Source organism: Panicum virgatum, chromosome 8N (genome assembly GCF_016808335.1).
Source record: "Panicum virgatum strain AP13 chromosome 8N, P.virgatum_v5, whole genome shotgun sequence".
NCBI lineage: Eukaryota > Viridiplantae > Streptophyta > Magnoliopsida > Poales > Poaceae > Panicum > Panicum virgatum.
In genome coordinates, this window is record NC_053152.1 from 45,553,478 (window position 1) to 45,576,377 (window position 22,900).

At 44.7% G+C, this 22,900-nt stretch overlaps 2 protein-coding genes across 2 annotated transcripts; both read right to left on the reverse strand.

Annotated features, from left to right (window-relative positions):
• Positions 1-1,818: 1,818 nt before the first annotated feature.
• On the reverse strand, positions 1,819-7,686 carry LOC120684656 (receptor-like serine/threonine-protein kinase SD1-8). Its single transcript, XM_039966535.1, has 7 exons — positions 6,243-7,686; positions 4,455-4,782; positions 4,151-4,358; positions 3,781-4,018; positions 3,536-3,683; positions 3,091-3,453; positions 1,819-1,966 (listed from the first exon to the last, which is right to left on the reverse strand). The coding sequence occupies exons 1-6, from the start codon at positions 7,577-7,579 to the stop codon at positions 3,145-3,147; spliced, it is 2,568 nt and encodes an 855-aa protein (XP_039822469.1). The 5' UTR covers positions 7,580-7,686; the 3' UTR covers positions 1,819-1,966; positions 3,091-3,144.
• A 5,047-nt stretch (positions 7,687-12,733) lies between these two features.
• LOC120684655 (disease resistance protein RGA5-like) lies at positions 12,734-19,401 on the reverse strand. Its single transcript, XM_039966534.1, has 4 exons — positions 18,803-19,401; positions 17,859-18,683; positions 13,309-15,323; positions 12,734-13,122 (listed from the first exon to the last, which is right to left on the reverse strand). The coding sequence occupies exons 2-4, from the start codon at positions 18,671-18,673 to the stop codon at positions 13,118-13,120; spliced, it is 2,835 nt and encodes a 944-aa protein (XP_039822468.1). The 5' UTR covers positions 18,674-18,683; positions 18,803-19,401; the 3' UTR covers positions 12,734-13,117.
• Positions 19,402-22,900: the final 3,499 nt, after the last annotated feature.

The window sequence follows — 22,900 nt, forward strand, 5'->3', positions numbered from 1 at the left end:
TAATCCTTTGTGGCACCCTGAAATCAAAGTGGACATAGTTAGATTTTATTAGCAGAGCAGAGCTGAGTGATTGATTGATTTCTAAAACAGATGTGATTCCTGTACACCTTTTAATGTACCAAGATATTGCTGGTATTTGGACAGAGCAACAGGAGGAAGCATGGAAACCAATTGTAGATGCAGTTCATGCAAGGGGCGGCGTCTTCTTCTGCCAGATTTGGCATGCAGGAAGAGCCTCGGCATGTTTGCTATCTCTAGTATTAGCTTGTCCTCGAGCAAGATGAATTGGTGACTTCGATCGTTGCCAAGCAGGAAAACTGCAAATTGGCATCAGAGTCAAATATTTCGTTGGAACAATAATCTTCATATACTTTGCAATATTGTGAATTTATGATAGCACATGCCATATACTTTTGTGCCACGGGTTTCAAATTTTCGATGGGCTTCATGGGGTGTGGAAGATGGTGATTTCCTTATTGGGCCACTCAGAAAACGGAGCGATTCGAATATTCGTTAAATTGGGCTTCGTAAATTTGACACTCGGCCTATTTTCATTCACTCAGATGGTTCTACATGTTATGAACAGAGATCCCTTTGTGCAACGATTTGAGTGTCAAATATACAAATTTTTTGAGAAAACGACCAGGTCGGTTTCCACTGGCTGCAAGCCTGCAACAGACTAGACTGGTTTAGCCGAACGGCAATCCAGTATCTGAAACAAGAATACACAGTCACTAAATAATTAATACTGATCTGGCTAGCTGAAACCGTAGAACAAACAAGCAGTGGGATCGATGCGAACTTGTCTAAAGGTTACCCGAAATGTACTTGACCAACTGATTCAAGCTGGGCTCGCTTTGTGTTACCATTTCTTTATCTAAAAATCAGAGCAGGTGGCGGCTGGATCAAGACCGTCCGGCCATCGAGTTGCCCACGCTTGCACGGCGCCTGACCTGCGTGCACGCGTGCGTGCAGTGCATGTTCCTGCGCCAAAACTAGGCCAGATTCATCAAGATGCGCTCGTCCCCGTTCACCGCTGGACAACCTTCGGTACCATCAGCTTCTTACTCCATACGCAACAAGTAGTTGATCCTGCCCGTCGATCAACAGGATCGGCCGGGTCGAAGAAGCCGCGTGGTTGCATTGCTGACTATCTGACGCTTGTGATCCAGCAGCTGACGCCCTCTCCTCTCCAGCATCACGCATGACGCGCGGCGTCGGCAAAGGTGTGACGCCTCCGGAACTGCGCGATCCGCGCGCCTATATATAAGAAGGCCCTGCCACTGCGAGCTTGTCGATCCATCCATCCTAGCACGTAGCAGCAAGCTCACTAGCTCAAAAAAGCATTGCAACCTGTGAAGAACAGGAACAGCAGCGAGATGCTGGGTGACAACAATGGCGGAGGGGGCAAGGACGACGACGATCCCTCTCCTCACTCCCTACAAGATGGGCGGGTTCCAGCTCTCCCACAGGGTGGTGCTCGCTCCCCTGACGCGGTGCCGGTCCTACGGCTACGTGCCGCAGCCGCACGCCGCCGTGTACTACGCCGGCCTCCTCATCGGGTACACGGACTACCCGTTCCTCGACGATGATGGATCGAAATGACGCCATATGGATGGACTTTTAATTTGCTGGGGTTATAAATAACCAATTTATATGTAAATCTAGCAAGGGGACATGACATGGTATTGTAGTTCCTAGCTAAAACCGTCTAATTAGTAATCCTCTAGAGTGGTTTTCACGCATGTGAGTAATCCGTCTAACTAACCACACAGGGATGTCACGCTCACGCATGTGAAGGACACTCAGGGTCCACGATGGCATAACACCCTAGAGGGTTATTTAGACGGTTTTGATTACTTTAGAATAGTACAACAACTGGTTACATAGATGGATCTTCGTATGTTATGAAGATGCAACAATAGCAATGTAGCAATTCTAAAATAAACTACTAGTGCGTTACCATCTATTATATATATATTTGAGTGTTAGAAGAAGCCACCACATTTACCGAGAGGGCCAAGAAATTCCCACATTAATCTAAAAAAGATAAGGATTTGGATCGTTGGATTTTATGAAGATCTAACAGTCTGTAATAACCTAAAGAATCCATGTCCATTACGACTAACCAGTAGACTACAACAAAGAGTTCATGTCCGATATAACAAATAGGAATATAGAAATTCGTTTGTATCCATTGTAGTCGTTACAAATAGACGAATTTTGCTCCGGCCACAAGCCCACTCAACTATGTTCTGGCCCGACCGGGTGTGGTTGATCGATCAGGAGTGTCGTGCAGCATTAGTTGTGCGGCTGCAACTAACAAGCAGGATTTTACGAATGCAAATTGAGTAGCATGGCCATTAGGCGGCAAGTCTCCGCATGCAAACAATTGAGCCTAAGTGATTTCTACGAGCAACACTAGAATGTGCGTTAAGCCTCATATTTGTTTGAATTTTGCTTCAAAATAGCATGCTGTGCCCATGTCAAGTGACGTCGCTGTGGACATAACGATGACTAATCTCAAACCTAGATAGTGTATTTTACAATTGATTTTTTCTCTTGATAAATAACACAACCATTGATTATATATAATCTTGATCCATTAATTTTCTACTAATGTTAAGCACTTCACCATAATTAAAAATAGAACATTTTTTTACCAACGAATAAATAATATCATGTTTACTATTCCCAATTATTTTTGCCAAGACATCACTTTGAGATTCTTGCTTCTAACATCTACGAATCCAAAGGAAAATAAAAACAGATTGAAAATGCATAATGACTATACACAAATTGTGCAATTTTGAAATGTATAGCCCAATGAACACAACAATTGAAAGGGGGAGGCTGCATTTGTTGCAAGCTCCATTGAACAATGAACAGCATAAAACTTGCTAACCCACCTATATCTTCTGATATAATCTTTTATCACGATGATGAACGTGATACCTTGGTGCGATTAAGAAAATACAATGACAATAAAAACATACAAAAAAAATTTGAATGGAGTTATTTTTAAGTAAAAAGATATCATAGCATAAAAAACTAGGTACCCACGCTATTAGCGTGGGCCACCTTGCTAGTTCTGTCAAAACAAAGCGCTTCACACACACACACACACACACACAACCTGGCCATCTACCGTCCCTCCAACACCGTGACACTCATGTTATTCACAGAGCTGCTGCTGGTATTTTCTCCTGTTGTTCTCTGGGCTTCTGAATACCGTTGTGCCAAATATACAGGCTGCTTTGGGATTGAAAGTGCTGTGGTTTCGTTCTCCAACATGAACACAACCGATGATATGAGTGGCCTGTTGTTTGGATTGTCTTGCACACACAGCAGTCCTATGTGAATGCACCGTAAAGCTTCACTTGGTGAACAAGTCTCAACAAGGCATGGGTCCACCAGGTCGATTGCCTTACCATCTTGCCATAAGCTCCACGCCTAAACCAACAAATTTCACAAAAATATCAGTTTGTTTGTTTGTTGAATTTGTGAAATTTTCAGGAATTCCACCAATGCTTACATAAGCTAACAGGTTAGGGAAGCTGTCGAAGCGAGTTAAAGTGATCCTCAAACCACTTATAATTTCCAAGAGTATGACACCAAAGCTGTATGTATCAGACTTGACCGAAAATGCGCCATCCATTGCATATTCAGGAGACATGTAACCACTGCTTAAAATATGTTAGCACAATGTATAAGAAGTTAAATGAGTACGCATTGAAAAATAAAATTAATGTTAAACATGGAGGCATGTATAATGCTCACTATGTCCCAACAACTCGATTAGTATTTGCTTCTTGTTGGTTCCGATCAAAGATTCTTGCCATACCAAAATCTGATATCTTAGGGCTCATATCTGTATCCAACAGTATGTTGCTTGGTTTGAGGTCTCGGTGAACAATAGTCAGTCTTGAATCCTGATGGAGGTAGAGAAGTCCCCTTGATATTCCTTTGATTATCTTGAACCTTGTTGGCCAATCAAGGACCTTTTTGTTTGCAGCATCTGTAAAGAATGGTACAATAAGTCAGCAGGCAAATTCCAGCGGCGTAACTTTGGCTACTATTCTCTGTGTTCTCCAACAAAAAAATGGCTCCTCTCTTTTTTTACAGCTAAATACAATTAGTTTAAACATACCAAAAATGAAGAAATCCAAGCTTTTATTGGGTAAATACTCATACATGAGCAACTTTTCATCTCCATGAATGCAGCAACCAAGAAGTCTGACAAGGTTTCTGTGCTGCAATTTTGCAATAAGGAGAACTTCATTTCTGAATTCCTCTGCACCTTGTCCAGAACCCTGACCAAGCCTTTTGATTGCGACTTCTCTGTCGTCCAGCACACCCTGCAGTATTTCGTCATTCTTAAGTTGAGCAATCAATACCAAGAGTTTAATTTCGTGGTACTGCGATTTGGTCGAACTTTTATTCGTGCGAGTTACCTTATAAACCTTGCCGAAGCCTCCTTGTCCGAGCATGTTCTCCTCGGAGAAATTGTTCGTTGCAGAAACGATATCTCCAAAGCAAACAAGTGGAAGATCGAGATCGTCATCTCCAAGTTCACTTGTCTTGCTCAAGAAACCTAGCATCGCTTTCGTCTGGGCATGATTGCTTGGACGTTGGCCTTGCAGGAACATGAGTGAACTGGCTCTACCTCTAAGCCTGCATCTCCAAACAAGGTACATGCCCAGGACAGCCGTGAGCGCGAGCAGAGATACCGTGACTGGGATCACGATTAGTTTTGCCGCAGCCCTCCTCTTCTCGTCATCTGCAGAAATACAATAACAACGTGGACATATATATAAATATATTAACGAAGACAATATATTACTGACGAGACTTGCTTGGCGATTATTCAGATACAGCAAAGTGTGCTTACCTAATTGGAAAAGCTATCTCTCGCTCGGGTGATTTGAAGTTGTTGCTCACTCGATTTTCTCGCCGTTGGATTTGTTATCGCGTTCGATCTGATTCTGATCTATTTCCCCCAACTGTGTGGTTTTGTTTTGTCCTACCGCTGACATGTGGGCCCACTTCATTTGCACTCACTATTTGTATTTGTATTTCGAGAACTGTGTATTTTACCTTTCCCCACCCCTCTGTCAGATTCATTTCGCCACCTTCATTTTTGGGCGCGGAGCTCTGGAGGTGCCCAAGTGTGGCGATTTTGCAGGGGTTCGATCTGATTTCTTCTCTTCTCTTCTCTTCAATTTGACCAGTTATCCATTGATTTGAGGTCTAGATTTGTGCCTTCATGAATTAATTTTGGGCTGGAAACGGCGCCGGCGCAGGTATGCCTGCAGCTACGTTTGCATCTGCGCCGCGGCCCCCCCCCCCTCTTCTCCGTGGCGTTCTCCGACAAGGCGTCGAGCGTGCACGCGGTGACCAGGTTGCTGGAGACGTTGAGCTTGCTGAGCGAGTGGATGGAGCTGTCGAGCGAATAGTCGAACTCGTCCCCGATGACGGAGTACACCACACCCGCTCCCGCCAGGCTGCGCTTGCGGCGTAGGAGCCTGGCGAGCCATGCGTGATGCTCCCTGTTCTCTGCTGCCGCTGCCTCTCTCTCCCTCCATCCCTCTCTCTCTGCCTCTCTATCAGAGCCTTTGCCGCAGCACACACTACATGCTGGCCGCCTCTCTCTCTCTCTGAGTTTGCTGCCGCACACTGCTGCCAGCCCCTCTCTCTCACTCAGTGAGCTCTTGCTATTTGTCTTAGCTGTCTTGATATAGAAATTTTTTACTCTTTTGATCCAGTTCTTTTGTTTAATGTCGATTGATGTGGTCTGTTATTATGAATTTTTGTTTTATGAAAATTTGTATTACGAAATTTTTTTATTATGAAAATTTGTTATTATGAAATTTTATATTATGAATTTCTGTTATTATGCTTTATTTGTTTTCTGTAATTTTTTTGGGTTATTAGTTTGTCGTGAAATTTGTTTTCTAGGTTATTAGTTTGCCTGTTTTCTGTTATTATGCTTTATTTCTTTTCTGTAAAAAAATTTTGGGTTATTAGTTTGTCATGAAATTTGTTTCTGGTTATTACTTTGTCTTTAAATTTTTTTATATTCTCCATTATTTTTTTTTATTTTTTGGGTTTGTTTGTTATTGATCGGACATATAGAATTTTTGGGTGACAGCAGCTTTTGTTTCACTCGATTTTCTGCTATTGTATTTTTGAGCGATTCTGGTGCCTAAATCACACGTGTGAGCCAATGCTTCAAATCACTCAATTCGGACTTGGCCAACCTCACGTAGAGATCCTGCCCCTTGTCTACGTAGCGTACGTCAACGATGTCGCCCACCCACATAACGCAGCCGCTGCCATCGCCGCCGACTCGGATGTCGGCGGCGGCGTAGGCGACGCAGGAGCAGTTGGCCAAGCACCTCGCCCTGCACTGCTCCAGCGTCGCCGTCATGTCCACCGTCGCGTTGTCCGTGTCGGGAAGCTTCACTCCCCGCACCACCCTGAACCCATCGGTCGTCGTCGGCGTCCCGTTAGTTTTGCCGCAGTCCAGCGGCACGTCCCTCCGGCACCCGCCGGAGGTCTCCCTCATGGACCACTCCGACGGCGACGCGGGGCTGAACCCGTGGACGCAGCCGCAGAACAGCGTGGACGCCGTGACCGCGTCGCACAGTCCGAACGCGCCGCACTTGCCGTAGGCGTCGCAGACGTCCCTCGGCGACGCATCCCAGATGTTCCAGCCCCGGCCGGCCGGGCCCCTCCACGTCTGCTGCTGAATCGCGCCCTCGTCGGTCAGCAGGAGGCGCGCGAAGGGCGCGCCGGCGAGGGCGGTGAAGACGAAGGCGACCTCGTCGGGGCGTACGGCCACCTCGATGGAGTATATCCCGGGGTAGGACGCCATCTCCGGGAAGCCGCTGAACCACCGGCCGTTCCACGGGCCCGAGCTGTAAAGCTTGGCGCCACCCCGCCACCCGACCGCGTGCGGCAGGCCCCTGGTGTCCAAGGCCACGCGACAGTCCCCGGGCGCCGGGTCGTCGGGCGCGCGCCACGACGTGAGGGACCTCTCCTCGCCGGTCCGCGGGTTTCTGCCGAACCTCATGCCGGCGATCAAGGTGTTCGACGGGTGGTCGAAGGACTGCCAGAGGACGCTGCCGCCGCCGCCGCTCGTCTTGTCGCGGAGCACGACCAGGTTGCCGGACTCGAGGAGCTGGGCCACCGTCGCAGGTGCCGTCGTGTTCGTCTTGGAAGAAGACCACGCGGTCTGGCCGGAGCCGTCGAGGAGTAGGAGGCTCCGAGCGCTGTCCATCACCAGCACGCCGGAGGTGCTGTTGAGTGGGGCCTCACGGTTGGCCACCCAGCAGACAGCCTCTGGTGGCGCGGACGCGGTGAACCAGATCCCGAGATATCTCTTGGTTGGCACACCGGCCGGGGAAGGGGAGAAGAAGCCCAGCGTGAATAAGCCACCGGCCGAGACCAGCGTCTCCCCGTCGGTGATGTTGCCGCCGCTGTTGAGCGTGTCGGATGCGGAGGTAAGGAGGAGCACGGAGAAGATCAGGGTGGCAAGGTTGAGAAATTTGATGGCTGCTGCTGCTGCCGCCGCCATAGCTGATGACAAATCCTGTCCTTGCACAAGCAATTCGGTTTCACGGCATCACGAGATACCATTATATATGATGACGTTGGTGCTCTTGCTACTGGTCTCGTATTTTTAGCACTAACTATTTTTTTTAAAAAAGAAGGCACTAACTGGTTTATGTGTTTGTTATTAGATGCTCGATGATAAGTAGTGTGTGGTGAGTATGGTATACATTGGCATGGTCAATGGTCATAAAGAACATGATGTGACATTGGTAACTCACCAGAGACTAGCTATGTCAATATATTCCCTCGAGTATAGCTGTCCAAACATGCCGGCACGGCACTACACGGCACGGCCCGTGCCAGGCACGGCACGACTAGGCACGGCACTAAGTGGCACGGCAAACTAGCCGTGCCGTGCCCAGTAGTGCCGCCGTGTCGGAGTCCAGGCACTAGCACGACACGGCTAACACTTTGCCGTGTCGTGCCGTGCCAAGGGGCACAGTAGTGCCAGTGCCGGCACTAGCACTATAGTGCCAAACTGCCAAAACACCTCATTCAACTCTAAATTTCAAGCACTTTCAAGTTTCAAACATATAGAAGCAAATAACAGATAAGAAATTGAACTGAATCAAATTCAGATACAAACCAAACTCAGACAGTTAACAAAAGATCAATTTTATTAGGAGCTTGTGCAATGGCTGCCTCATTAAAAACCTCTCTAGGTAAAACTCACCCTTGTGAAAAACCCTAGAGAGAGAAAAAGAGTACAGCCAAGCTCCAATTAAGTAGTTCACTACATCACAGTTCAAACTTAAAGTTCTAGAGTCCAAGTCCTAAATATTACAGGACATTACATAAATGATCATGAATCAAGATAAAGTTCTTTAAAAGCTTCCTCAAGCTCCTTGTCCTCCACATTCTGTTGCAGTCTTGCTTCTGCAGCCTCCCAGTCTTTGATGCAGGTCAGCATCTCCACCATTTCAGGCTTCAAACTCCTTCGCCGCTCCTCGATAATCCTGCCAGTCATACTAAAAGTGGATTATGAAGATATGGTAGACACAGGAATAGTTAAGATATCTTTAGCCATGATTGATAGTACTGGATATGTAAGTTTGTGTTGATGCCACCAGTCCAAGATGTTAAAGTCATCAGTTAGATGGTTTACAGTGTCACAGTCCAAGTAGGACACAAGTTCAGAAGCATTAGAAGCTGATGACCTTACTGCATTCAGTAGAGAAGTTGCAGATGTATCTCTAGACATGTTAGGATTACCAGGCAAGATACCACCACCCAAAACAGGACCATCATCATCATATATTTCATCCCAAGCAGATCTTGACTTACCAGACACGACAGGAGGGCTAGTCCTCCTCAACCTAACAGCACCATATTTCTCATCATATTTATTGTAAACATCAGCAAGTCTAGCTCTAGTGCCAACCAAATAAGCAGAATAATCAGTACTGGTGAGATTACCTAGCCTTCTTAGCACCCTAGTAAAACCTTTCATTTTAGCTCTGGGTCCAAGATGAATGCAAAAGAGTAAAGCAAAGGTATGTCCCTCCAATACTTATTATATTTGTCTATCATAGGTTGCACCACAGATCTGATGTGCACATCATTAGCATAGTTTTTTAGGTGCAGAGAAATCTTAACAAGATAATGAATTATAAGTGGAGATGTAGGATAGTACACACCAGACAATGTGACAGTAGAATCATAAAACAACTCAAAAAAGGATAGCACTTTTTGTGCCATCATCCAATGATCCTCAGTTAATAGCAAAGGCTCATCTTCATCCCTAGGATACTGAGCTTGGATGAAAGTAGTGAAAGGGGACTTATGAGGAAACATATGTTTAAGCATTAGGTAGGTAGAATTCCACCTAACCTCCATGTCCAGTTGAAACTTTCTAGGCCTAACACCAGTTGCAATGCAGTAGCTTTTATATGCAGCAATCCTCTGATTAGATGAATTTAAAAATGATATTGCAGTTCTAAATGTTTCAATCAAAGGCTTAAGAGTAGTTAGTGCCTACTTGACAATCAGATTCAGAATATGAAATGCACAACTGTAAGGATCGATGGACCAAGAGGGAGGGGGTGAATTGGGCCTTTTTCAAATTTCTAAAACAAATAAAGCAACCTTAACCTATGCAATGCTAGTAAGGCTCAATTCACCAACCGGCTAACTAAGCAAACTACACAAGCTAATAAAGATAAGAAACTAAGCAAGGTAGAGCTAAGTTATGATCTCTAAAGACAAGCACATGAATAATTGCATGAAAGTAAGTGCTTGAAATGAAAGAGTGGGCAAGAGACAACCGGATTTTTTCCCGTGGTGTCGATGTGTTGGCACACACCCCTAATCCACATTGTGACACTCACTAAGAGTCTTGTCACCTCCCATGTCACCGAGACTTGGGCGCTCACTAAGAGTCTCCGTTCACCATCCCGGCGTGGTGGAGCTCAAGCCACGTACAACCTTCTTCGGGCTCCCACAATCCTTGGCAAGCTCCGGAAGAAACACCTTCAATCACCAAGATCGCCTAGGTGCTGCCAATCACCAAGAGTAACAAGCTAGGGCTTTCACTTGAGCAAGAACTGATCACCAAGAACGGATGCACACAAGCTTCTCTCTACTCAAGTCCTTAGTCTTGCTTCTTGATTGATTGAATGAAAAAGTATGTGAAAGATGAAGCTCAAGGTGGCTCTCAACAAAGTATGAGTGTATGAATGTGTTCAGGTGTTAAGAGAGAGCAAAATGACCCATTGGAGGGGTATATATAGGCAGCTCACACGAATAGAGCCGTTGGAGAAAAAGCTGCAAAAAAACTGCGTATCATTTTCTGCAGCATCTGCCTCAGGCTCATGGCAGTATCATCGTCAAAGGCACCGAGTCCAGCATGGATAGGAAAATTGTTGTCATAATGTACTTCTTCATTGTCTTCCATCATAACTTCTCCATGTTTGGTCCAACAGAAGTATTTGGGCATGAAACCATGAGTGAAAATGTGAGTGTGAAGGGTTCCCCTAGAGGAGTAATCTTTATTATTCTGGCACTGTATGCATGGGCAGCACATGAAACCATTCTGCTGGTTTGCCTCGGCCACATCCAAAAAATAGTGCAAGCCATCAATGAACTCCTGGGTACGTCGGTCAGCTTTGTACATCCATTGCCGGTCCATCTACATTGTTTGAATAACATGAATAGAAAAACAAAGGTCCGAATATCCAATCACACAATTTGAATAATACCATTCTTCATACACCACGATTAATTAAAAGGTCTACATAATCCATTACACAACATGATAATTTAAATGGTCCAAGTTGAAATAATAGCGAAAACGATACATGCATGCTAATACAAACTACTCATGAGACATATTGACCAAGGCCTCGTGAACCACCTCGCGAAGTCTCGACACATTACGGTCAAATTCTGCTAGCCCTGACGCTTCACGCCTTGCATTATATCGGGCCATCAACTCGCGATTGTCATCCATACCATGCAGTTCGACATTAAATTCACGCTGAAATTTGTGATTTGCTTTTCCAAGTTCAAAGCATTAAAATACTCTCTTAACCCAACGACAAATACGACCGCTCAGAAGTCCAAGACGCTCCTCAGGTCGGGCCTCAAGGGAATGTCCGGTGCGCTCCAGATGATTGCGTACCGACGCCCGAGCGGATGCACGACGCTCCAATGCAGTAACAGGTGGCAAACTCATACTCCCTACTCTTATCTTTACAAGAAAATAATGCAAACATAAAAAATACAACTAATTATTCATAATACAAGAAAAAATGAATAAAATCTTAAATAGTCACATTGTAATATATACATACTCACATTGTAATATATACATACATACTCACATTGTAATATATACTCTCATTCTAAACAAAAATCTAGTATTTGTAATAATAATATCAACTCTCTATACAAGAAAATCACACATCAACTCTATATACTCATCTAGATGAACTAAAACAAATAAATCATATCTATATATGCATAGCTAAAAGTACCACACATTTGAGTTCAAATGATTTAAAAATCAAGGAAACTTTTACAATCTAAAAACCTCCCATTTGTCTATTTCAAAACCATAAAAAATTAGCTACACAAGAAATGAATGATGAGAGGAACAAGCTCCTAACCTTTACTGCTGTTGAATGGACAGGGAATCAAAGAGTCTTCACAAATCGTGGAGGAAAAGAGCAAGAACTCCCCCCACCCGAGCCAAGAACACTGAATGGCTTGGGGGGGATGAAGGGGGATAAAGTGTTGGGGTTGTTTTGTCCCGGTTAGATCCACCAACCGGGACCCAAGGCCACATATTTGTCCCGGATGGTGGCTCCAACCGGGACCAATAGTCCGAGGGGCCTTTGGTCCCGGTTGGAGCCACCAGCCGGGACCAATTGGTCCCGGTTGGTGGTTCCAATCGGGACAAAAGGCATTTGTGTCCCCACGCTGCCCAGCTAGTCGTTGGACCCGGGACTAAAGCACTCTTTGGTCCTGGGGCCAAAAGCGATCAGGACGAATGGCCTGGATCAAAGACCTGTTCTGTAGTAGTGTAAGATATCTAGTTCACGGATCTTTTGTAGCTTGCGTAGGCACTCCAACAGCTTGTCATTCCACTCGTCCAATTTAATACACAGCTGCCTCAGTTCAGTTAGCTGGCCCAACTCTTCTATAATATTTATGGAGCCATTAATGTATAATCATGACAGCTGCTCAAGGCATGTTAGGTTTCCGATTCCATTTGGCACTCTTGTATATAGGCACATCAAATTTCTTAGCTGAACAACACTCCAAGGCAATCTGGAAATTTTTTCTTCAAGATCTCATCTTCAACAAATCAAAGCTTCGTTAGTGCATGCTGCCGATAACCGGTCCTGGGTCCGATCGCTGTAGGCGAAGCTACTCATGGCCACCATGCTCTGCAGAACAGAGTTACGGACAGAGCAGAGCGGAAAAACAGAGTATGGGGTCACTACAATCTAGTTTGCACATAGAAACAGAGCATGCATCGAAGTTGCAACGATAAGCTTATACTATATTAGATGAAGAGTAGAAAGAGAAGGGCGACTACGTTTCAAAAAAAAAAAAGAACGGTGACCATGCACACTGGCTCACATTACGACCATGGAAGGGCACAAGCTGCAAATGACCCAAAAAAAATACTTCTTGTTCCTCTTCGTCAAACATAGCTAGACTCCAGAAGATTAGTACAAACAAACGGCAGGCCAAATACAGCATAATAGAAGCTATACAAATGATTGCACTTTCGAGAGCCTCATGGAAGTAGACAGCACATTGCGCTGCCTTTTCCGAGCACTGCATAATTGAAGTCAGCGACAGGGAGCGACATTACGGTACTGCAGAAAATGGAGTAAAAATTAGCCAGCCAGGAAGATCTCTAGGTTCCAAGCGTGCACAAGGCAATTTAATCTCTGCAGATGTGGCGAAGCAGACAGAGGAAGTTGTCATGTGCCAGCAACTTATTATTGGCGTTGACTCAAATCTTTTCTCCGATTCGTTATTCGACATCTCAAGCTGAAAGAGAAATAGAAACGAACTCAATAATAAAGGTTAGAATAAAATAAAGCGGAGAAAATACGTTAGAATAATGGGGAAAGAACAACTAGCCAGGTTGGCGCAGGCTGTGAAAAACTAACGTAATTAAGTTTAGAAGAAATGGGAAAGGACATAATCAAGGAATAACTGCAGGAGCTTACGCACCTTCATAATTAATACTAGTTATATCATGGCTGGGATGATTGGGATGCATTTTAGCTGCATGCGTCAGCGCAGCCTTGGCTTGCTTTGCCGCCTCCTTGTTTGCACCCATCGGAGGAGAGCGGAGGATAGCGGTGACATTCTGCAGCGATGGTAGGTTCCCCAGGCCCAAGTCGAGACCACCATTGCTGCTAGCAATTCCTCTTCCCTCACGCACATAAAACAACGACCAGAGGTGAAGATCTCTGAGCCTTGGCATAGCTCCTTGTTGAAATACCACTGGCCATACAAATTGCCAGAAGTAACAGTATACAAGGCACGGGAACGAACCAGCACCAACAATGAATCCTTCAAAGATTCCTAGGGTCTTATTGTCCACCGTCAGGTATAGAGAGCAGAGAGCTGGCAACCTCCCGAGGATATCGAGATCGACCTGATGTAGCTCCCTCACCGCGATGGATAGGCAGGTAAGATCCGAAACATGCGATGGATTCACCCAAGCCGGCAGTGTAGAAAACCAACAGCTGCGTCGTGCATTCAACAAACGGAGATGTCGAGGAGCGACCCAGGCATCCAATCCACCGATGCTGCGTTGATCTTCAGGACGGACTACGATACTTAGTTCCTGGATCTTTTCTAGCTTGCGTAGGCACTCCAACAGATTATCACTCCACTCGTCCAATTGAATACACAACTGCCTCAGTTCAGTTAGCTGGCCTAACTCCTCTACAATGTTTATGGTGGAGCTATCAATGTGTAACTGTGACAGCTGCTCAAGGCATGTTAGGTTTCCGATTCCATTTGGTACTCTTGTAGATCCGGTAATGTCTAGGCACATCAAATTTCTTAGCTGGACAACACTCGAAGGCAAGCTGGAAATATTAGTGCCCCTTATGTCCAATGTTTGTAGAAATTGCAGGTTTCCTATTTCTTCCGGGAGCTGAAAATTTTGCTTAAAACATAGTCCCTTTTCTTCCATAAGCTCAAAAATATGGTTAGAATATAATCTCAAGTACCTCAACAGGTATAAATTTCCAAGGTACTTCAGGCTATTAGTTTGTGAAAGGTTGCAATCCACTAAATCGAGTACACGTAAATATCGGCAGCTGCCAGGAGCCAGCACTTGAGCAACGGCAGATGGGAAGATGACAACTGACCTTGCATGTTGCAATAAGCTCCTAGTATCTCGAGCCATGATGTGACTTTTCTTGCCATTTTGAAGGGACAACCTCCTAACCATATTTGATGGAGATGTGCTATCCATATCATTTAGTACAGTAACAAAGTTTTCTTCACTTGACAAGGAACGGATAAGATCGAGCACCATATCGTGTATGCAACACCTATTTGCCATGCCAGTTCTTGAGTTATGTATCGGTTGGATCATACTTCTGTTTATGAGCCCGTTGAAGTAACTCTCTCCGAGCTCAAATAGACTCTTCCCATGTTCTTCACGTTGGATAAAACCTTCAGCTATCCACATTCTTATCAAACGGTCCTTGTCAATTTCAAAATCTTCTGGAAACATGCTTAAATATAATAAGCATGTCCTTAGATGGTATGGCAGCTCATAATAGCTAAATGACAAAATCTTTCTCATATTCTTCACATCTAGATTGTGTTCAAGACCAGTACCAATGGAATTGTACACCTCATACCAATCCATTTTATTTCTTGCTTTACTTGCTAGCAGACTAGCCATAGTAATAACTGCTAAGGGTACTCCACCACATTTTTTCAGTATTTTGTCAGATACTTCGGCCAACTCTTCGTCGGGACATTTTTCTATATCTTCACTGTTGTATTTGTTTTCAGTACCAAATATTCTTCTATATAGTAACTTTCGGGAGTTATTCAAAGAAAGGGGATTCAGCTTGTAAGCACCACCAGCTTTTTTAGCAACATCAGAATTACGGGTAGTTGTAATAATAGTGAATCCAACTTCATTATCAGGCAAAGCACATCTGATCATTTCCCATACTGAGATATCCCAAATGTCATCAATAACAACAAAATACCTATACATAAGGCAAGTTATTAGCAATGGTTTTTGGTTGGAAAAACTTCTAGTAATATTCATATACCAAGATCTGCAAATTGAGCTAACTGGACCATTGAATATTTTTGTGATTAAACTAAAATAGCTAGGGAGCAGCTAGATTAGCATGTATTTAGACAAAACAAGTTCACTCAGAATCTTTGCCAAGACATAAAATATGTCCAGTCAGAAACAAAGATGGTAGATATTGCTATATTATTTTCACTTAATAATGATGTGAAAAAAACAAAGTCCGTATACTATTTTCACTTAATAATGATGAGTCAAAAACAAAGATGGTAGATATTGCTATATTATTTTCACTTAATAGGCATGTACATTTAGCTGACAATATGTCGACTTAGGCCATGTATAGATCTAATTGTGATTTTGGAAATCAGACAAAAATCATAAGATCAAAACACCATGGTAATTGGATAGATATAATAAATTCCAAGCACCCTTATTATTGTAATCACACTATATCTCTCCATCCTACTTTTGAGGTTATCGAGGCAACTAACCCTCCAAATATATCTTATAATCTGCAGATCCAAACAGCCCAACTATTTATATTGTATAATCCAGATTATTTTACTCTATAGCCACTATCAAGATTCTTATAATTTGTACGAGATCCAACATGGCTTTAGTACTATGAAAGGAAGACGTAAATTATCCTTGACAAAAAGTCTCATATATATACAAATTGATAGAATCATCATCATATCATACTACTACTAATTGGAGCCTCCTTTGAAGCATCCACATGAAGCCACCTAGGATCTTAGGTGGACACTCTAAAAAACTAAAGAAATTCTAGAAATTCCCACAAAAATCAAAAACACCCGGCTGTCAATCCGATAACTTTAATCATAATAGTCATTAGATCTGTTATTTTTTCTAATAAATTATCCACCTCTACCATTATTAAAATAGACTAATGTAACCCCCTAAACATGTATCTAAATTACTTCCCACCTCTACCATTATAAAAAATCTAAAGTAACCCCCAAATCTTTGTGTAAATTACCCACCTATGCTACTATAAAAATAATGCAAATAAACCCCTAGATTTGCATATAAATTATCCAATTATATCATTATTAAAAGTTAAAGTAACTCCTAAATCTAAATATAAATTATATAATGTAACAAAATATTAAAGTGCACCAATATAAAATTCTAAATTGCTATTTCTATTAATATTAATATATTATTTATGTTATTGTTTATATAAAAATACTACCCACGATATGTCTCATCATGTATTCATGTACGATGGAAGAGATAAGAATATCAATTCACAAACAAATGATTCAATTAAATATATATCAAACACACATGGATGTGTGATGCAAAATAAATTTATTGCAACTAGATAATAATAAATATGTATTTTAGAGTATGTATTAGAATATTTAATAGATAAAAAAGAGGGTGAGATAGATAATTATAATTATTTGTTATGAACTTTATTTTTATATTAATACTAATTAGCCCGTGCGGGAGCACGGGTTGATAGGTTAGTGTTCTAAGGGCATCCACAGTGTATGGAACCTGAGGTGGTGCCAAGACCAGGCCACGTCATAATTGCTAGCTTAGCCAAATTCGGTCCAATATATTGCACCTCACGGTGGATTGAGCTGGAGCCCACAAGCGTAGCTTTGCCATCCCTCCCTCCTCTCCCCTCTCACTGGTTCCTCCCCTCTCTCTCCTCTAGCACCAGGTGCTAGAAGTTGCCACCAGTGCCAGGAGGTGCTAGTATAGCACCCCCACTCCAATGTATGGCACCTCAACTTCCCTTTTCTCTCTCTTCCTGACACCTCCTTAACCACAACATTGGAGCTGCCCTTAATGTCTGTATACCTTGATATGAAAATTAAGCTAACTGGATCACTACTAATGTTTTAGTGATTAAGCTGAAATAGCCAGGGAGCAGCTAGATTAGCATGTATGTAGACAAAATAAGTCCACTCAGAATCTTTGCCAAAACATAATCTAAGTCCAATCAGGAACAAAGATTTTGCTATATTATTTTGCAATCAATAATGATGTGAAAAAGACAAAGTGATTGTATTTTATTATTTAATAAGGGACATGCATGAACATTTAGTTGATCATATGTACACTTATGGAATGTCTAGATCTACTTGTGATTATACAAATCGGCTAAAAGTCTTTATGAGAGCTAAACACACCAGGTAATTGGATAGATTATAAAAACCTTAGCACCCAGATTATTGTAATCCCACTATCTCCCTCCATCCTACTTTTGAGGATATAAACACAACAAATCCTCCTACCATTTTATAATCTAGAGATCCAAACAGCCCAGCTATTATAATGTATAATCCATATCATATTCTTTTAATCTATGGCCACTATCCAGATTCTTATAATTTGTAGGAGATCCATACATGGCCATAGTATTATGAATGGAGGACATAAATTATCATTGGTGAAAAAAAATCTCATACATACAAGTTTACAAAAGGAATGGTCGATCTCATACCTTTTCTTTTGAAGGAAATCTCTGAGTTCTTTTATGAGCCGACTCTCATCCAATGCTTCTTTTTCATTGATATTTTTGGCAAGATCATAGAGCAAGCCCTTGAATAATTTCTTCAAGTTAGGAGTTTGAGACACTGAAACAAAAGCACAACAATCGAATCGTGCTCTAATCTTTTCATAAACTGCATTTGCAAGAGTTGTCTTTCCCAGTCCCCCAAATCCAAAAATGGAAACTATCTTTCCATGCTGCTGCATGGACAATTCATTCTCTTCTTCTAGAGTCTTGATTAGCTCATCTCTTGCCTCATCAATTCCAACAAGCTCTTTCGCCTCCGTGTACTGAGTGAATAAACGTGGATCGATCATGACAGGCATAGCAGCATCACTATTGTTAATCTTGTACCTTTGGTGCCGCTTGGCTACCTCTTCGACACGGTTCTTGATGTCTCTGATATCAGTAGCCATCTCATAGCGAATCTTGGCCTTTCTGAATAAACCAACACTTCTTTCAATGAACTTCTTGATGCCATGCAGATTGGCCTGGTCTTTACCCTGGCCATGGACCATGAATGTGTCAATACTGTCCTCCATATCGTAGGACAGCTCCCTCAAGTCCCTAGCCCAGATCTTGTCTTGAATATCAAGCCGGTCTGCTGGTGTGCTAGAGACCTTCTCAAGGGCACCCTTCATGCTCTCGAGCTCAGATTTGAGAAACCTGATCTCCCCCTTCACCCCCTTTTGCAGATTGTACTCGCCGATGAGCAGTTCACCGAGCTTGGTGATAACGCTTGGCAGTGCACCTGTCACCACCTCCATGGATCTGTCCCTGAGCGAATGCAAGGAGCTAGTAATTAAGTTACTGTTTCTGTTTTTCCCAGTGTTGCACAAGGCGCATCAGAATAATAAAGGACGAGAGGGCACGAGATATAGGACTCAGTAACTCACTAGGTTCTTGATGGGAAGCAGCTAGCAGGCAGGTCCTTGGATGGAGTCGCCGCTGGTCGTCACCAGATCGTGCTTCTGCCCTTGGCTTCTGCAACGCTATACAACTTCCACAGCCCCCTTGACTCGAAGCTGCTGCTGCCAACCAACTCAGGTGCTTACAGCTGCCATGGAATAGAACGCGCTAATCCAGTGGAGAGGGAACGCAATAATAGATGAGACAGAGAATAGGATCGGATCAAATAAAGGCCAAACTAGATAGGAGGGAAGTGTGTAAAAGACCCTAGAAATAGAGGGGCACAAATAGAAACTTTAGCCCGGTGGGTTGGAACTGTGCTTGCAAAGTCAAGGATTCCAGGGATATAAGAGCTTAAAATAAACCTAGTGCGTTTGGTAGGCATCATATTGTTATAATTAATTGTCGTCTTTTTCCTGCTAGTTCTGCCTTTTCCTTTGTTGTATTAATTATGCATAATGCCTTTTGCTTTCATCCTTGCACCAACTAAAGGAATCTTCTTTTTTCTCAAAGCAATACAGATGGCAGCTTGTTTAATTACAAGAGTGGGACCTGCTAAGAAGAATTTGATCGAGCACACAATGCAATGGGGTCGCTGCCGAGGGACCGAAACTGGCGACCAGAGGGGGGTGAATGGGAGCCGATCAAAATTTCTCTCGAAATCGATCCATCGGCCTATATCCCAAAATCACCGCAACCCCTTGCACCTAAGAAAAGAGAAAATAGCTATGGACTAGCTATCTCCAAGCGAAAAGCCCTAGGAAGCGAAGCGGAAGCTATACAAGAAAACTCCACAAACTGCAGCTCTGCAGAGTCAGACCGGTCTGACCGCTTGCTCAGACCGGTCAGACCGGTCTGGCTGGAATTTGAAAATTCAGACCGGTTTTAGAGACCGGTCAGACCGGTTGCGCCCAGACATATCGCAAACAAAGCTTCAAATGACGAATCTTGAGCAAACGAAGTCCAAATCCAACGAAACTTGGAGGATAGCTTCGCATCTACCCCGTGAACATATGCCCAAAAGAACTTTCCCAAAAGATTAACAGATCGTGAGTAATCAAGGGAATATCAAAGAGGATTGGGGTTTTCTCAAGAACCCAAAAACTCCAATTCGTGAGAACTCTCGATTCCAGTAGATTAGCACTAGGCTAGAAGGTTTAGAATCGTCACAAAGAGTCCATCAAACCACGAATTCAAAGGTTTGTCTCCTCCGAACACAAAACACACCAAAAGAGGAGAATTGAACCCAAAACGCAAGAGAGGAGGGAGAGGACGAGGAATCAGCACACAAAGGTGAATCTCAAACGAATTTCATTTCTTAATCTCAGAGGAATTCACCAATACAAAGGCTAGAGCCATCCGCCCATCATCCACCCTCTAGATTTGAGTGATTAGCTATAACCTAACCCTCTTTTGCGTTGGAGACCTTGGCCCTGACCTAGAGCACGAGGAAGGAGAAGGAATAAACAGAAAAGGACTCAAAAGACTCAACCCCCACGAACAGGTGAGGGGGACTTAAATACCCAGCTGCTGCCTCCACGACTTGGCGTCTTCAACCGCCGTCCGCCTCCTTGGTTTTGTGGCGCAAACCAAGAAACCCGCCTTCCGTCGCCGCTTGCGCCCTCGATCCAGGAATGGACGCCACAGCTGCCACCCGGCCTGAGCTCCTCTACGGCAGCTCTCTGTCGACACTCGACGCCCGTGTACCTACAATCCAAAGACCAAGCGCACGATCACACCGCACGGTTGACAATTCACTCATCACAGGCAAGATAGAGTACTCTCGTTCCTCAGCTGCAGGGGTAAAAAATTTAAATGAAATAAAGTGCAATTTGCAGAGATTTTCTTTCACCAAGAGATAGACTAAAGCAATGTTTATGTATTTATAGATCATCTCTGAGATTTTCTTAAAGCATGTGCACTAACAAGACGAATCTGCTTCCTTTTCCTTAGACCAAAGTGAAGTAGACAGTGACAGCAAGCTCGGCGACCCCTTGCTGCCGGCGAGCGCTTAAACCGGATCACACACACGAGCTGAACTGGATGAACGCACGCGAGCACAGGCAGGAAACACACACACTTTTTGGCACTGTAACCAACAGCTTTTCTGACTTGCCGTGGCCATGAATCCACGACGACGCCGCACTTCCAGCTCCCGTAACAGCCGCGCCATCCCATGACTAAGACCAGGTAGTGCGCCTATGTGCAAGCTAAAGACTCGGGCTACCTCCTACTGACGCGCTCAGCCTTGACCGGCTTGAACTCAGCTTATTTATGTAACAAACTAACTGAAAGCTAACATGAACGTGAACGTACTTGGATTATGTAACAATCTCCCCCTAAGCCATGCACCATTCACTAGTTGTCGACGACGCTGATCTTGCCCCGGAGTTCCTGGAACTTCACACGACCGAGCGGCTTCGTCAGGATGTCAGCTAGCTGTTCCTGAGAGCTCGTGAAATCCAACTTGATCTTTCCACCATCCACACATTCACGGGTAAAGTGAAATTTTGTATCGATGTGCTTACTCCGATCATGAAGGACGGGATTCTTGCTCAATGCTATGACGGACATGTTGTCCATCTTCAATAGGGGCGGCTTCTTCTTGGTGTCGATCACGTCCACCAGGAGCCGCCCGAGCCACACTACCTGACATGCCGCCGCGGCGCTGGCAATGTACTCCGCTTCAAAGGAAGAGAGTGCAACCACCTTTTGCTTTTGTGATTACCATGCCACCGGCTTGCTTCCGAGGAAGAAGATGACGCCGGTGGTGCTCTTCCTATCATCCACGTTTCCCCCCAAGTCACTGTCGATGTACCCCGTGAGGTAGAGCTCCTCGCCGCCATGCTTGGAGTAGACGATCCCGTAGTCGACCGTGCCGGCGACGTACCGCAACAGGCGCTTCACCGCCACCAAATGCTCCTGTTGTGGGCGCTCCAGGTACCTGCTCACGTAACCCACGGGGAACGCAATGTCCGGCCACGTGTGCACCAGATAGCGCAGGCTTCCGACGAGACTGCGGTACATGGTGGCATCTACTTCCGGCGTCCAGCTTTCTTTGGTAAGTTTGAGGCAGGCCTCCATCGGCGTCTGGCAGGGATTGCATCCCAACAGACCACCCTTCTCGAGCAGCTTCCTTGCATAGGTCGCCTGACAGAGCGTGATGGCGCCGTTTGTCCGTTTCACCTCAATGCTGAGGTAGAACGACAACAGGCCCAAGTCGCTCATCCGGAATAGGCGACACATCTCCTCCTTGAATGCGCGGATCCCCTCCACGCTTGCTCCGGTGATGATTAGGTCGTCCACATAGACCCCAACCACCAGACGTGATGCCGCCACGCCGCGTATGTACAAGCCATGCTCGTTCACGCACCTGATGAAGCCCAGTTCGCGCAAACTCCCGTCGAGCTTCTGGTTCCACGCGCGCGGTGCCTAGCGGAGCCCATATAGTGCCTTCTTGAGCTGGAGCACCTTCCCGTCATGTCCGGCCGCCACAAACCCAGGTGGCTGCCGTACGTAGACCTCCTCTTCCAGCTCGCCATTAAGGAACGCTGACTTGACATCCATGTGATGCACAAGCCAGCACTCCATCGTGGCCACGGCGAGTAGCATGCGCACCATCTCCATTCGCGCCACCGGGGCGAAGACCTCCTCAAAATCAATTCCATGCTGCTGGACATATCCCTTCACGACTAGCCTTGCTTTGTGCTTGGTGATGTTCCCCTTCTCGTCGTGTTTCACCTTGAAGACCCATTTGAGGCCTATTGCTCGGTGCCCCTGAGGAAGATAAGTGAGGTACCAGGTCTGATTTTCCTCGATCGAGGATATCTCTTCCTTCATCGCCTTGCACCAGCACTCTTCGTCACGGGCTTCCTCGAATGTGGCCGGCTCGTCCCCAACGGCGAGCAGCAGGTCGTCATCGAGCACTCGTTCTTCCAGCCCGAGTGGCGATCCCGGGCCGAGAATGTTGTCGAGCCTCCTAAAACGCAGCGGCGCCTCATTGTCATGATCTGCATCAAGGTCTAGGGACCCGCTTGGCGAACTGATGAACTCGCCGGTGTAGTCGACGTAGCGGAGGTTGTGGG